General features: G+C 38.0%; 1 protein-coding gene across 4 annotated transcripts in view; it reads left to right on the forward strand.

Moving 5' to 3' along the window:
• Positions 1-15,983, forward strand: part of RPS6KA5 (ribosomal protein S6 kinase A5) — a 177,396-nt gene that overhangs the window by 98,882 nt on the left and 62,531 nt on the right. For 3 of the 4 annotated variants that reach the window (XM_049612320.1, XM_049612322.1, XM_049612321.1), the window contains exons 4-5: positions 1,040-1,155; positions 4,098-4,205. The exons of the other annotated variant lie outside the window; for it this stretch is intronic. In XM_049612320.1, the coding sequence (XP_049468277.1) occupies positions 1,040-1,155; positions 4,098-4,205 (224 nt within the window). The remainder of the gene's footprint in view (positions 1-1,039; positions 1,156-4,097; positions 4,206-15,983) is intronic. 4 annotated transcript variants of the gene reach the window in all.

A 15,983-nucleotide genomic window follows, 5' to 3' on the forward strand; every position in this document is an offset into this window, starting at 1 on the left:
GCTGAACTTGATAAATGAATATACTTGGGATGCATGTTTCTCAAATTTTTAGGAGGAAAGCTTTAAATTACATCTGTGACTATTTTCTAGGTATATGTTGTTTCTCACACGTAGATGTTGTGTGGTCAGGTAGCAGTGGTTAGTTTCTGATGAAGCTACTATCAGATTATCAATAAATGTCTTATTAGAGCTAATTACAAACAAATAATTTTTACAAATAATAATGGTAATTATTATTAAATATAATTATATTTATACTGTCTATATTATAATAATTATATTTATAATTAGTAATTATATTATTAATCACATTATAATATATTATTATGTTATATTATTATTATTATTCAGCTCTCTTATGTATTTCTCACTGTAGCCTTTTTTGTCTCTAATTTCATTATTCTTGGGATAAATGGGGCAAATTAAGAGGGAAATGGGAATCTTTCAGTGTCAGGTGTTTGACTCAGCCACCTTGTGCCACTTTTACTTATGGGCTGCATAGAGCAATAAGAAGGCCACCTGCTACCTGAAACACATTTTTGAAAGGGTACATAGAAAATTCTAGAAAATAGGGAATCTGCTCAGATAGTGACTGGCAGCTATTACAAAGGAAAAGCTGAGATTTTTGTTTGTGTTCTGTTTTGTTCTGTTCCTTTTTTTATCTTAGTTGTTGCAATGGTTGATGTTTTGCTACTCCACAGCAAGCTAAGTATTATGTGGTGATGGCAGAGGTTTTGATACACTGCATTTGGAAAAATGTATTTAAATATATACAGATGTCATGTAATAGTTTTAATGGCAATACTCCATGCACATTCATTTGATTGTGGCTTAGGGTAGTCGTTATCTTATGAAATGTATTACTATGTGTATTTAGTAATATGTTCTAGATGAAACTATATACTATAGACAAAGAATTATACAAAAATAATATATTAAAGTCAGTGCCTTGTGGTTAATCCAAAATGTTTAAAAGGGAATACTTCCTTAAGTTTATGAATACAAGTCAAAGAAAGAAAAAAATATATTTCATTTTTAGATTATATAAATGGTGGAGAACTTTTTACTCATCTTTCTCAAAGAGAGCGTTTCACAGAGCACGAGGTGCGGATCTATGTTGGAGAGATTGTGCTTGCCCTCGAACATCTCCACAAGGTAAGATGCTCAGTCTTTGAGAGTTCTTTTCTTGAAAAAAAATCTATTTTAACTGAGGTAATTCTGGAGCTAAAGAGCTACTGTTTTAAACATCATTGTCTTCGTGGAGATTGTGAAAGCACACTTACACACCGTTGCCAATATTCTCAATTCTGTAGTTCCCGTTTTCAAAAATCATCTTTTTTTCTTGGTAGTTCCTGCGATACGGATTAAAAAGGTAGAATGTGAGCAGTTCTTTGGTTCTTGTTTATGAAAAATCCTAATGCTTATTACAAAGTACCATTAGAATAAAAGCTTTTCATTCTTAAAATAACCTTTGAAATAAAACCACAAGTCATAATCTATATTTGCTTAGTTGTGACTTACTCCGTTGCAGACTCTGCCTGTTTGTTTGCAGGGTATATTTCCTGATTAAGTTGAAGAATATGAGTTTTTGGAAAGAAGTGCCTGCCACGCTACCCAGCTACCCCGCTGTCCCACTCTGGTCTGCCTTTGCCTTTGTTTTGCCCCTGGGGCCCCCCTCTTGTTCCCTCTCTGTCCCTTCTCTTCCATTGTCTCCATGTAGCGCGAACTCAGTTGCTAAAAACTTTAAGTGGAATTCATGCCTGTGCTGCTGTTTGAACTCCATAAAATCCATTCGAACTTTAAAAATATATATATTATTTCAGATACTATTAATCTTGATCGAAGAAATTTTGACTAAATTTTTTTTAACTTAATGAGGATGGATTATTATAGAAGCAGTTAGCTGTGTAGACCAAGTGTGTGTGTATTTCCTCAGAAATAGAAAGTGTTTGAGTAATTTTCATCAAAGTGTGTGAGATCATGAGGCCATCACGACTTGAGTCGCTACATTAGGATGAGACAGGTGCATTGTAGAGCTACTTACTATTCTTTGTCATGAATTCAGATCCTGCACTGGATTAGACATGAACAGGGATTAAAGTGGTGTTTATGGAGCATGGACAGGAGTGGAGAGAGATGAAGGAAAAGGCAGGGAAGAGGGAGGAAAATTTTAAAGTGGCAAGGAGACTGGAATTGCAAGATGGAGGCAATGGACGGGAGAGGCTGTGAGAAAAGATGGTGAGAAGACACAAGCACAGAAGGAGAGGATCAAGGAAAGGGGACATCTAGAGCAGAACAGAGCCAGGACTGGATGGGGCGGGGGGTGGGGGTGGGGTCAGAGCAGGAGTCTTACGGAGAGTGGATGAAAATGTATAAGAACAGGAGGGAAAGAGAAAAGGCCCTGGTGGGCATGGGGGTGGGGCTGCAGTGCGTGGACCAAAGGGACAGAGGAGCAGGAAGGGAGCTGACAGACATTCCTTTGGGTGGAGTTGTCCTGGAGTGGCCAGCTTTTGCTGGTTGAGTATCCCTGGGATATAAAGCAGTTAGGACATCTTCATATATGAACCAAATTGGGCCCAGGAATGGGTTGAAAAGATCTTGGAGTTTTATGGTTAGGTGTAAGTTTTTATAATATAAAAACGATGGTGGAAATCACCATAAATAACCAGAGTAGAAACAAGCAAAACAAATACAAAGCTCCAATGGGTAAGCTACTAAATTCAGTTTTTAATTTGTGTGAAATCTTTAATTCTGTTAATTCTGTTTATTAAAGAAAAAAATCCATGAACACCTGTTATTATTAAAACAGGGTAATCAGAAGTAGAAAACCTGATGAATACTGGATATACGTGTAATTGATGTAGAGTGAAAGTAATGTAGCAAATCAGATCTCAGCTAAGTTTCTCTTAATCTTACTACCCTAAAAAGATAAATACAAAGAGATACAACAGGAAGCCAGGAATATTAACCTTGACACAGCTGCTAACATTGAGTTTCCTGAGAAGAGACAAAAATGAGAGTTTCCTTGGAAGTAATGAGGTGAAGCAGATAGTAAATAATTTATTTCTAAAATTGTTTTCAAAGAGTTTGTTTCAAAGAAAAAAAAGTCACACTGGCTGTTAGATGTTCATGAAGCTTTGAGTCAAATGTCTGCTCGGACTGCAGATATTATCCTCTCTTTCGTGTAGAACACTGAAGTTCCAGGAGGAAAATTGCCTAGCATGTTTCCTTCTGTAATTTTTTGTTTCAATTTTAAGAAATTAGTACGAATCTGCTTTTTCATATACTTAATGTTGTAGAAAGCAGGGTTTCTAAGTTTAAAAACATTTAATTTAGGCCGACATAACATGAAATGTGCAATGCACATATATCAAGAACTTATATGACTTGTGTAGATTTATTTAGCTGAAGAAATAGCTGAAGTGTTTTACTGTAACACATGCAAAACAAAATGGAGGGATATATAAATGTTATCTAATTGACTTATGTTGCTTATTTAGAAGCCTATTATCCAACAAGCCTTTATTAATTATCTAGTTGATGCTTTGCAAGATACTAGATAAATGTGAAGAACAGAGTTAGAGTATGGTTATATCAAGACAAGGAGGAAACGCCTAGAAAATATCAGTTATTTTTAGATAAGTACAATATATGTGTAGGTGCTGTAAGAAGAAAAAGAAAGACATGACCAGTGTGGAATCTGGTTAGTCAGGAAAGCCTCCGAATCCATTAGCAAGTGATGGACACGAATTGGCTAAAAGTACCTGAAGAAGATCATGTACAGTGAGGATTAGATAATTAAGAAGATAGGAGGAAGCAATAGTCAACAGAAAGACCCCACAGAAGCTGGTCCAACAAAGATGGACCTTCGTTACACAAAGAAAGAAGAGTTAGGAGGTAGGAGAGGTCCAGCGAGCCCAGCAGATGAGCCCTGAGATAGAGGAATTCACATTTGCCATGGCCAGTCACTAAGAGCCATTAGTGCATCCTGAGCAGGAGAATCCTTTTTTTGGTTTGTTTTTAAGGTAGACAAAGACTTTCCTAATTTATTTTTTGGAAACTGTTATTTTAAAATGCATATTTGTTTGTTTTTACAGTTGGGGATTATATACCGTGACATTAAGCTTGAGAACATTCTACTTGATTCTAATGGCCACGTGGTGCTGACAGATTTTGGTCTGAGTAAGGAGTTTGTGGCTGAAGAAGTGAGTATTATATTTTAATTTGAAGTTAGTAACAATGGAATGTACACAATGATAAAAAATGAGCTGTAGAAGAAGCATTTATCAGGATAGTACCATACGGATTATGGATTTTTTGGGCAGTTTGCCTAGAGGAACATCTTGACCTGAATGACTGTAAAGAGTTTTAGCTTAAATTACCATGGAACATGGAACCATCTTGCTAGAATTGCAGTAAACATTTAATGACTATATCAGAATTCCCCAGTCTAAAACAAATCAAAACTATGCATTTAACTTTCCCTATAAAATATGACTGAAAATTTTGAATAATCCTTTGGGCCCTTTAGGAGAATTATGGCTTAGGTGATAACCGGTGGACCATTACAAAACAAAGGACATACAGTTTACATTATATTTACAAAGTAGGACATGTCGTGATGGCCCTTCGAATTCACTTGACAAAAATGGCAAGGATCTACTAGACCTACTTCTTCAACAATCTAAAATTATTGAAGTAATTTGTGATAGCTAAACTAAAATTTGATAGCTAACGTGCAGATTTTGAATATGGAGGACCTTGCACTTTCAGTAGAATTTCTTTATTATTACAGGTGCATTTAATGACATTTAAAACTGTACATCTAGTTCTAGTTAAATACTCCTCATGTAGCAGCTGTAAAAAAAAAATTGTATTTTTACGCTACTGGTTATGCAAGATAACTAGATGAATTTGAATGCCAATTCATTTTTATCTAAGAAATTATTAGTTAGAATACAGAATCACAGTGGAATTTTTGTAGTGAAGAACTTTGTGGTTGTAAAACACATTGGTCTTGAATTCCAAATTAGGCGTATCTATTTCTAAACATTTGCTTTTTGGAGTATTGCCCATGTAGTCCTAAGTGAATTTGATAAGTGCTGAAATCATAAAAACTAAAGATCTCAACTTTTTATCATATCTGTATTCATTCAGTTCGCTTATTAAGTATTGCCCACCTCTACTATGCTAGGTACTGGATAATACAGTGGTGAATAAGATGCCTTCATGAAGTTACGGTTATAATTATACTGATTATCTTTGATGGGACAATCATTGTTATAAAATAGATGAATTTTTGAAGAATTTACTTCAAAGTTTGATTTTTAAGACTTTTTCTCCTTTGTAAAACTGTTAGTGGCAATGTCAGTAAAATGTGACAGATTAAATACATTTACTGTTGCTTCCTCATTAAACCCCATAAATAAAAGTAAAGGAGTAAAATAGGTATGTACTCAGAAAAGATGAAAGAATATAGCAACCAAATTTTGGAAGACAGCAGGAATACTACTTGTAGCCAATTTAAGCATCCCTGATCACAGTTGAATCCTAAGCTAGCAACGTGAGAAGCCCCAAGGCAAACTAATTTGCACTTCTGGCCCCCAGAAAGGTTCAGGACTCCCTCAGAGTAGGAACACAGGTGCCATGGGACATAGGAGGGTTGTTTGGAAGTCTGTATAAGAAACAGGTAGCCTCCAGGTCTCTGTCTCCCCTATTCACCCAGGCAGCCATGCTTCCCTTACCTTCCAGGAAGACTGAAAGGGTTAAGTAGAAAGACTGGATTCAGGACGAGGGGCTGAAGGTGAGGCCACAACAAGGAAACTACTGGGTGGGGTGAAAAATGACACAGCGAACCATGGAGCTCCCACGGCCTCTTTCTGCCACTTTGTCCTGAGAACACGTCTTCCCAGACAGGAGTTTGGAGAATTCCTCTCTGAGAAACTGAAAACAAAACCTGCAGATGCTATCAGTAGGTGGTGTTGCTAGTGAAGTAGCCCGGCCAGATCTTTCTACAGAGATGTCTGGGACTTGACAGGCCCAGCGCGTGCCCCGGAACCATGTTTGTGATGATGTCACAACTTCTCTTTCTATTTTGATTTCAGTATATTTCACCGTAATTCGTTTCTTTTGTCTGTATTGCAGTATGATTAGTTTCCTCTGTCATACTGTGCATTTAAAAACACTATTCTGAGAAGTGGTCTGTGGGCTTCAACAGACAGCGAAAGGGCCCTTGGTTTGTAAAGGACCCCTTCGCAGGGAGATTTGGTGACCATCATCTCTCTCTATGGGACCATTCACACATTTGCTCCTTCCCTCTATCAAAGTATTTGTTGAGGGCCTTCTCCATGGAGACATTGGGCTAGGTTCTGGTAAGACACCAATGAAAAGAATCACTTAGTGACCCCTGTATTTACAGGTACATGTGGCTGAATGTTTGGCAGACTTTGGCCCTGGGCAACGGCAAAATGTCAGAAACTAAAACAAAATAAACAAAAGTCAAATATGGATCAGAGTTGTTGAGTTTTAATACAGAGATACAAATTAATCAGAAAGACTGTGTGACCGAACCAGCCAGGTCCCTCCTCACAAGAGAGATTTGTGTGTCCTGCGAGTCATGTCAGCCGCTCCTCCACAAGGGAGGCTCTCATTGGCTGCCATAAGTTTTGAGCACGTAGTTGTTTAGGTGCAAAAATGAAATACTGGGATTCTATCTGAAGTGGAGAAATACTGTACAAATTTTCTTATTTTTCACTGAATACGACCTACCTGCGTTTAATTATAGTTACGTGATAGTGTCTGTATAATTAAGCTTTCTAGTTTCATCTCTTCCCCTCAGACTACCAGCTCATTCTTCCTCTTTCTGTAGAGGACATACCATCACACTAGACTTCAGGTTTAGCTCTCATGGCTGGCATGGGAACTACCCTTCTCTGAGACCCCTACAACGGGATCTCGTGGTCCTTTGCTTCCCTAATTCCACCCACCACTTATTCAGCCAATTTCCCTGCCTAGACTCCTTCCACCTTAAAAATATTTCCACCAAACAATTTCTGTTTTGATTAGCTAGCATTCCTTTTTGGTTTCACATGTCACGCTGAATCACTTATATTGAAGTATCTTTCTTGGAGTGAGTTTCTTTTTTGTTTATCCCTATTCTACCTCCTTGGTTTTTAGTTTAAACTCTAGTTTAAGGAGTATCCTCCTAGGTTTCCAGTGCCTAGGGAAAGATTGTATGGCTCTAGCTCTAACTAACCTCTCTCCTTTTTTACCTCTTCCTCTTGGACCCTTTTGTTACCATTTAAGCATGCTTAGTCTCTCCTGTCTTAAACTTTTAAAGATGGAGAATGGATGGATGGATGGATGGATGGACGGACGGACGGACGGACTGACTAGTAGATAAAAAGAATCTCAGAATTACATATTCCCTGCCATCTCTTGTGTTCTTGTTCTCCTCTGTCAGTATTTGTCTACACACTCCTTACTTACCCACATCTCACTCACTCCTTAGTCTACTCTGGTTTGGCTTGCACACCTACCAACTGACTGTAAGTCTTCTTGTCAAGGTCACTATTGACCTCAGTTTTAGATACTTTTTAGTCCTCTTCTTAACTTGACTACCTAGTAATGTTGAACTAGAAATTGCCTCTTACTTTGACTCCTGTGACACCACGGTCCCCTGGCTTTCCTTATCTCTCTCACTATCTTTTGCAGGCTTTTCCTCTTCTACCCAAGTGTTCCTCACAGTTAAATACTAAGTGCTCTTCTCTCTCTATGCCTTACTCTCTCCCTTTAGGCTGGTGGTTCTTAAATATGTATGGCAACTCTGACCTCTCTTTTGGGCTCCAGACCCTAACATGCTTCTACCGTATTTCCACTTGACACTTTTGTAGCTCCTCAAGCTCAACATTTCCAAAACCGAGCTTGTCTTCCCCCCACCCAAATCTGCTTCTCCTTCAGCATGTTGCAATTTTGTGTTATAAATTCTGCCCTCATTTGGTCTGGGAAATGTACTTCTTTTTTAATTTTTAGGAGTTTACTTAGTATAAAAAATGTGTACTTTTAAAATAATCTTTAAAGTTTCTGTTCATGGCGTAATATTCTTGTCTCTGTGTATTCGTTAATTTAACAATTGAGCAAATATGGAGTACAGTATGTCAGGTATTGTACTAGACCCTGGAAATATAGTGGGGAACATAACAAATTCTTTGCCCTGATGAGCCTCTATTGAGAGGTATTTGTCAAATATTCATATGATTAATTATTTCTAGATTACAGTTTGCTAAACTAGATTGTAAACAGGATAAAATTGATTTATTTTAGAAATCTTTAAAGTCTTTTATATGATAATGAATACTTTACAAGTTTGATACTTTTGATATGTTCTTTTCTCAATCATAGAATTTGATAAATCCCTTGAGACTCTAAGAATAAAAGAAGACATTTCTAAATACCTGTATGCTAGCCTATGTCCTTCAGAGGATTTCTTGAGAGTACAATTCGGTAAACATTTGTTGAGTTCCTAATGTAAGTCAGACATTTGCTAGGTATCGGATATATGATTCTAACATTGAAGATTTCAAAAACATTTGTTTAGGGGGGCGCCTAGGTGGCTCAGTTGGTTGAGTGCCCGACTTCAGCTCAGGTCATGATCTCACCACTTGTGGGTTCAAGCACCACATTGGGTTCTGTGCTGATAGCTCAAAGCCTGGAACCTGCTTCAGATTCTGTGTCTCCGTCTCTCTTTGCTCCTCCCCTACTAGCACTCTGTCTGTCTGTCTTTCTCTCTCAAAAATAAACATTAAAACATTTTTTTTAAACATTATTTTTAAAAGGGGTTTGTTTTTACCTCTTTGTAAACAATGTCAAAATGATACATTAATGTATTATTAGTTACCTTATACTTAAAATTTTTTTGATGTTTATTTATTTTTGAGAGAGAGAGAGAAAGAGAGAGACAGAGCACAAGTGGGGGAGGGGTAGAGAGAGAGTAGGGACACAGAATCTGAAGCATTCTCCAGGCTCTGATCTTTTAGCACAGAGCCCGACATGGGGCTCAAACCCACAAACCATGAGATCATGACCTCAGCCAAAGTTAGACACTTAACAGACTGAGCCACCTAAGCGCCCCTAGTTACCCTATACTTAAATAGTGCATGCATTCTATGTTTTCATAATTTCACATTGAACATTTACAAATATCACAATAGGTTATTAACATGAACCTACAGGTAGCTAAATAAAAGTAGCAGAAAAATAATGACCCCAACATTTAAAATAGAAGTAGCTAAACTATAACATACTGCCAAACTATAATATACTTTAAAGGGACAGGCCTATGGATTAATCACCATTTTCTCTTTACAGAAAATAGAAAAATGTACCTTCGCTTATAAAATGATGTTATTCATTAATTAATTTTTTGAACATATAAAGGCTTATATACTGGATGGAACATGTATTAAAGTAAGAGGATCTTTTTCAGTTCTCCACTTTGTGGCTGTGTGACTCTGGGCAAGCCACTTAGTCATTAACCCCTCTCAGTCTTAGTTTCTTCATCTGTAAAATAATAGCTGTCATATCTAATTGATAGGATCATAATATGGACAAAATGAGTTGGTGCTTATGAAAGTATGTTCTAATGTGTGAAGCAGTAAATAAATATCAGTTTCTACTTGTAGGACATACTGTTCAAAGTTTAGATTACTGTGAGCAAAATTAAAATAGACAGATGAGAATCTTAATTATTCTCCCTTTTCTGATTTGTAAGAAAGTTTTAAAGTACATCTTTAATGAACGCCTGGTTAATAATGTCATTTGCAGCATTCTGCTATTGTGACATATATATCACAAGATGCCTGGGGAGGTTCAGGACCCATAAAGAGCATGTTTGCATTAGGAATCAGATAACCCTCCTCTCTAAGGCAGCTTTCTAGTTACTTCTGTCCCCCTCCTGCCTAATTTGTAGTGACATATGTTCACGATTCTTTGCATTGGCATGTGCTCCTGAAGAACGTATTAAGTAAGTCTCTGTAAGCAAGTCTTGTCAGTCACTTGCCAAGATGAGTGACTTTAGGATAATTTTAGTTATTTTAGGGTCAACACTGAGATGGAAGTGTTGGGAAAACAGGAGGCCTAGAAACCAGTCAGAGCATTTTTCTGTTGCCCCAGTTTTTCTTCTACTCAAACAGTATTATGCAATTTACAGATGCTAGCACGTTAGTTTCAGCCATTGTTTTTGCAATGTTTTTCTGTCAGGTATTTGTCAGGGGAAGGGAGACGGATAGGGCTTTGCCCTCAGATGTCTGCCGCACAGATTCCTTTATAACTTTTCTTACAGTAGAAATTATTGGCTCTGCTGCTTCCGATTCTGTGCCTCCCTCTCTCTCTGCGCCATCCCTCCTCCTGCTCACGCTCTGTCTCTCTCTCAAAAATAAATATTAAAAAATTTTAAAAAATTATTGGCTCTGCTAAGACTTATCGTTATACTATTTATTTTACAGCAGGTTTGGGGCACTTGGGTGGCTCAGTCGGTTAAGGGTCCAACTGTTAATTTTGGCGCAGGTCATGATCCCAGGATTGTGGAATAGAGCTCCGTGTCTAGCTCTGGGCTGAGCGTGGAGCCTGCTTAAGATTTTTTCTCTCGGGGCGCCTGGGTGGCGCAGTCGGTTAAGCCTCCGACTTCAGCCAGGTCACGATCTCGCGGTCCGTGAGTTCGAGCCCCGCGTCAGGCTCTGGGCCGATGGCTCGGAGCCTGGAGCCTGTTTCCGATTCTGTGTCTCCCTCTCTCTCTGCCCCTCCCCCGTTCATGCTCTGTCTCTCTCTGTCCCAAAAATAAATTTAAAAAAACGTTGAAAAAAAAAATTTAAAAAAAAAAAAAAAGATTTTTTCTCTCTCCCCAGCTCACTCGCTCTCTCTCTCTCTCTAAAAAATATTTTTTTTAATTTAAAAAATGAAAGTAAGGCAGGTTCAATGTATAAGTTCAGTGGGCAGGTTTAATGTAAATGGCATCACAGAACAAGCAGGGACAACTTTTGAGTGGAGATTCTTTTCACAGAAACTTCTATCATGTGTTCCATTGTTCAAATCAGGGTAAATATATATAATTTTTATTTACGTGAAAATTATATTTAGCAGTCACATTATTCTATATTAACATAGGATGCATTAATCTGAAAATAGACCATAATAAAGGGAAAATTATTTAAAACCATGTTGAGTGTCAGGGATTTTCAAGCCCTTAAGGGGAATTTAGCAAAAAATATTCTGAAATACTAATCAACCCTGAATAAATGGGATGAATAAATGTTTATATCTTTTAAATATCTTTTTTAATTTTTTACATTGTGCAATATTTAACTAATAAAAATATAAAAAAGTTATACAACAGAATCTGTGCACCCACTATTTACATATGCACTTATAAACATTTTGTATTTTTTTCCACTCAGCAAATATCAGTTGAATGTCTACTGTGATCCAGGCAGAGTTCTGTCTAGTGTTGAAATCTAGCAATGAACAAAATGGACAGAAATCTTTCCTCTAGACAGGGGGGCAGCCAGTAACAGGAAAATGAGTAAAAACATGTATGGAATATGGTAGATAGTGGTAAGTTACAAGGAGACAAGTACACTAGGAAAGAGGGATGGGGGTATCAGGGTGAGAAAGGTTGTACTTTTAAATCAGGTAATCAGGAATGGCCTTGCTGAGAAAGTGACAGTTGAGTAGAGACACAAAGAGAGTGAGAGTGTGAGCCATGTCCGTATCTTAGGAAAGACATTTCTAGGTAGAGGGATCAGCCAGCGTGAAAGATCCCAGGTGGGAATATGTCTGGGCTGTTTGTGGAACAGAGAGGAGTGCAGTGTAAGTGTATAAAATGACGGACGGTTAGAGTAGCAGAAAGTCGGGGTGTGCAGGCAGTCATACAGAGGGAGGATTGTACAGGTCATGTAGGGCATCGAAGACTGTTGTAAGGACTATGGCTTCTTTTAGTGAAGTGGGGGCCATTGGAGAGATTCGAGTAGGGGAGGGAGAGGATCTGACTTATTTTAGAAGAGTAATTCGATTTGCCAAGCATGCTATTCTAATAGTGGGACAAGTCTAGAGACATGGAGACCAGTTAGTAAGCTTTTGCATTAATCCCAGCAAGAGATGGTAATGGCTAGTTTAGACCATGGGCTAGCAGAGTAGGTTGTAATAAGTAGTGAGAGTTTAGATATATTTTGACATTAGAGATGATGAAAGTTCTTGATGGGTGTGGGGTGTGAGAGAGCAAGAGGAATCAGGGGAGCCCTAAGTTTTTTCGTTAGAGAGTCTGGAAGGATGAGGTCGCCATCAACTAGTGGACTTAAGATGGAAAGAAGATTTGGGGTAAGTGGAGGAGTTCATTTGAGCAGCTTGAGTTTTGAGATGACTATTAGACTTGCAGAGATGTCCAGGAGGCAATAGGACATAGGAGTCTGGAGTGTGGGGGAGAAGTCCCATCTAGAGATACAGATTTGGAATTTGCCAGTATATTTAAAATCATGAAAATTGAGGAGAATATCAGCAGGGTAAGTACAGATAGAAAAGAAAAAGGGACTAAACTCTGAGCCCTGGCTACTCCAACATGGAGAGTAAAGAGAGGAAGAGGCACCAGCAAAGGAAACTGGAAAGTTGGGAAGAAAACAGGCGAGTGTGTTATCTTAGAAACCACGTGAAGAAATGTTTCAAGGACGAACAAAATCAACTATGTCAAATACTGTTGTTTACTCAAGTAAGGTGAGGACAGGAGATTGATCATTGGCTCAATTTAAACCTCAAGAGAGAGAGAATGGGAATAGACATATTGTCCTCTACCAATAAAGGCAACCTTGGGGTTTTCTGTAAAAAGGAATAGTGAAATCGTGTGGAGAGAGCAGCAGAGGATGAAGCGGGGTCAAAAGAGGTCTCTTTATTATAAGGCGGGAGAAATGACAGACGTCATATGCTGGTTGACACATTCCTGTAAAGGAAGTGGGGGTCGATATAATAATAAGAGATGGAGGGGAGATGCTGGACCTTGGGAGGGATAAACTCAGTGCACAAATGGGGATGTAGTTCTTAGCTAGTGGCTTAGTCAGTTCATCCTTAGGAACAGAGAAGGGTGAGTTCCTGGGCACAAAAGCAGGTGGCTGTCAAGACGTGGTAGTGGGAGCTCATAGAGGGTCTTTTCTGATTGCTTCTGTGTTCTCACTGAAAGTGAGGAGGGAAAAGAAGGAGACACTGGAGTTTGAGGAGAGAGGAGAAGATACAAAATAAACAGTCATGTCCGTGGGAGAATGAATGGATTAGGAAATGAGTACGTTTGCTGGGCAGCGTTAAAGGCCTGCTCGAGGTTCACAGTCGTGAATTTAAAGTGAAATTGGTCAACCTGATTCTATGTTTTACTCCAACCACATTTTGCTTAACAAGTGCAGGCAAAAGGCAGATGGTGGATTGAATTTAATCCTGTTTTAGTGCCCCTACTTCAGATGTGTATATCCAGAAACTATATACACTTTAGCTCATGTTCCTAAAATGGACATAAATGACATACCATATGCAAATTGTTTTATTTGACTTATTTTTGAAATGTATCCAAGTTGATCAGTATGAATCTATTTCATTCAGTTTACCCTCTGTATAATATTCTTTGATGTGAATTATCCAGTTTACTTACCCATTATCCTACTGAGATTCATTTAGCTTTCTGTGTTTATCACAGTATTGAAGTTTTTTTTCTGATATTATTGGTTTGCTGCAGTTCTTTAAATATTCTAGATACCTGTCATTTGTAATTATACGTATTGTTTCTTTTCCAAGTCTTTCACTTGTTTTGAATGATATTTTTGCCATCATCAGATTTGACATTTTAATAAAATCAAATTTACTGTAATCATTTAATATTTATATTTGATTATGTAAAATTTTTAATTTTAGAAAATACACATAAAAATTATAATCTTCACTATTTTTAAAATGTGTATTTATTTTGAGAGAGAGAGAGAGTGAGCATGAGTTGGGGAGGGGCAGAGTGAGGTGGAGAGAGAGAGGGAATCCCAAGCTGGCTCCGTGCTGTCAATACAGAGCCTGATGCAGGGCTCGATCCCGTGAACCGAGAGATCATGACCTGAGCCAAGATCAAGAGTCAGATGCTTAACTGACTGAGCCACCTAGGCGCCCCATCATCTTAACTAATTTTAAGTGTAGATCAGTAGTACTAACTATATTCACGTTGTTGTGTAACAGGTCTGTAGAATTTTTTTTTATCTTGCAAAACTAAACACTACACCCATTGAACAATAACTCCCCATTTTTTCCCCTTCCTAGCCCCTGAAAACCAATATTCTACACTGTATCTATGAGTTTGACTACTTTAGATACCTAGTATAAGTAGAATCTTACAGCGTTTATCTTTTTTGTGACTGGTTTACTTCAGTTAACATAATGTCCTCAAGGTTCATTCACGTTGTAGCAAGTGACAGGATTTCCTTTTTTTTTTTTTTAATGTTTATTTTATTTTTGAGAGAGAGAGAGAGACAGAGTGTGAGCGGGGGAGAGACAGAGAGAGAGAGAGAGAGAGAGAGAGAGAGAGAGAGACACAGAATCCGAAGCAAGCTCCAGGCTCTGAGCTGTCAGCACAGAGCCTGACACGGGGCTCAAACTTGGGAATGGCGAGATCATGACCTGAGCCGAAGTCAGATGCTTTAACTGCCTGAGCCACCCAGGCATCCTGGGGTTTCCTTCTTTTTTAAGGCTAAATAATATTATAATATATGTATATATCATACTTTGTTTATGCATTCATCTACTAAGGGACATTTGGGTTGCTTGCACTTATTGGCTATTGTAAACAATGCTGCAGTGAACATAGGTATACAAATATCTCTTTGAGATTATGCTTCCAGTTATTTTAGATATATATTCCAGAAGTAGGACTGGTGGATCATATGATTATAACATTTTATTTATTTTCCCTCACGATAATTTTATTTTTAACTTTTTGAGGAATGTCCATAATGTGTCCCATAGCGGCTGCACCATTTTACATTCCTGCCACCAGTGTGCAAGGGTTCCAGTTTCTCCACATTCTCATCTGTATTTATTATTTCTGCTTTTCTGATAGCAGCCCTCCTAATGAGCATGAAGTGATAGTTCATTGTAGTTTTTATTTGCATTAATGATGCAATGAGTGATGTTGAGCATCTTTTCGTATGCTTTTCGACCATTTGTATATCATCTTTGGAAGAATGCTGAAATTCTTTGCCTATTTTCTTTCTTTATTTATTTTGAGAGGAGGGGGGAGTTAGGAGGAGCAGAGAGAGAGGAGAGAGAGAGAATCTCAAGCAGGCTCCACACTGTCAGTGCAGACAGAGCCTGATGTGAGGCTTGAACTCATGAACCCCGAGATCATGACCTGAACCAAAATCAAGAGTTAGACAGTTAACTGGCTGAGCCATCCAGGCACCCCTCTTTGCATTTTTAAAATCAGATTATTTACTTTTTGTTGTTGTTTAGTTGTAGTTCTTTATATATTCTGGATATTAACCACTTACCAGATATGTGATTTGAAAATTTTCTCTCCCATTCTATAGGTTGTCTTTTCACTTTTTTTCCTTTGATGCAAGGAAGCTTTTAATTTTGATATTGTCCCATTTGTCAGCTTTTGTGCTTGTCCTTTTGGTATCATATCCAAGAAATCGTTGCCAAATCCAGTGTCATGAAACTTGTTTTTTCTTCTAGGAGTTTTATAGTTTTAGATTTTACATTTAGGTCTTTAGTCTTTTTTGAGTTAACTTTCGTATTTGGTGCAAAGTAAGGGCCGAATGCATGTGGCTTTCCAGTTTTCCCAGCATCATTTGTTGAAGAGACCATCCTTTGTTCACGTGTGGTCTTGACCATATGCACTGTAAGGTTTATTTCTGGGCTCTGTGTTTTGTTCCATTGCTCTATATATTTGTCTTAATTCCACTACAAAGATGTAT

The sequence above is a fragment of the Panthera uncia genome (assembly GCF_023721935.1).
Source record: "Panthera uncia isolate 11264 chromosome B3 unlocalized genomic scaffold, Puncia_PCG_1.0 HiC_scaffold_1, whole genome shotgun sequence".
NCBI classification, from domain to species: Eukaryota; Metazoa; Chordata; class Mammalia; order Carnivora; family Felidae; genus Panthera; species Panthera uncia.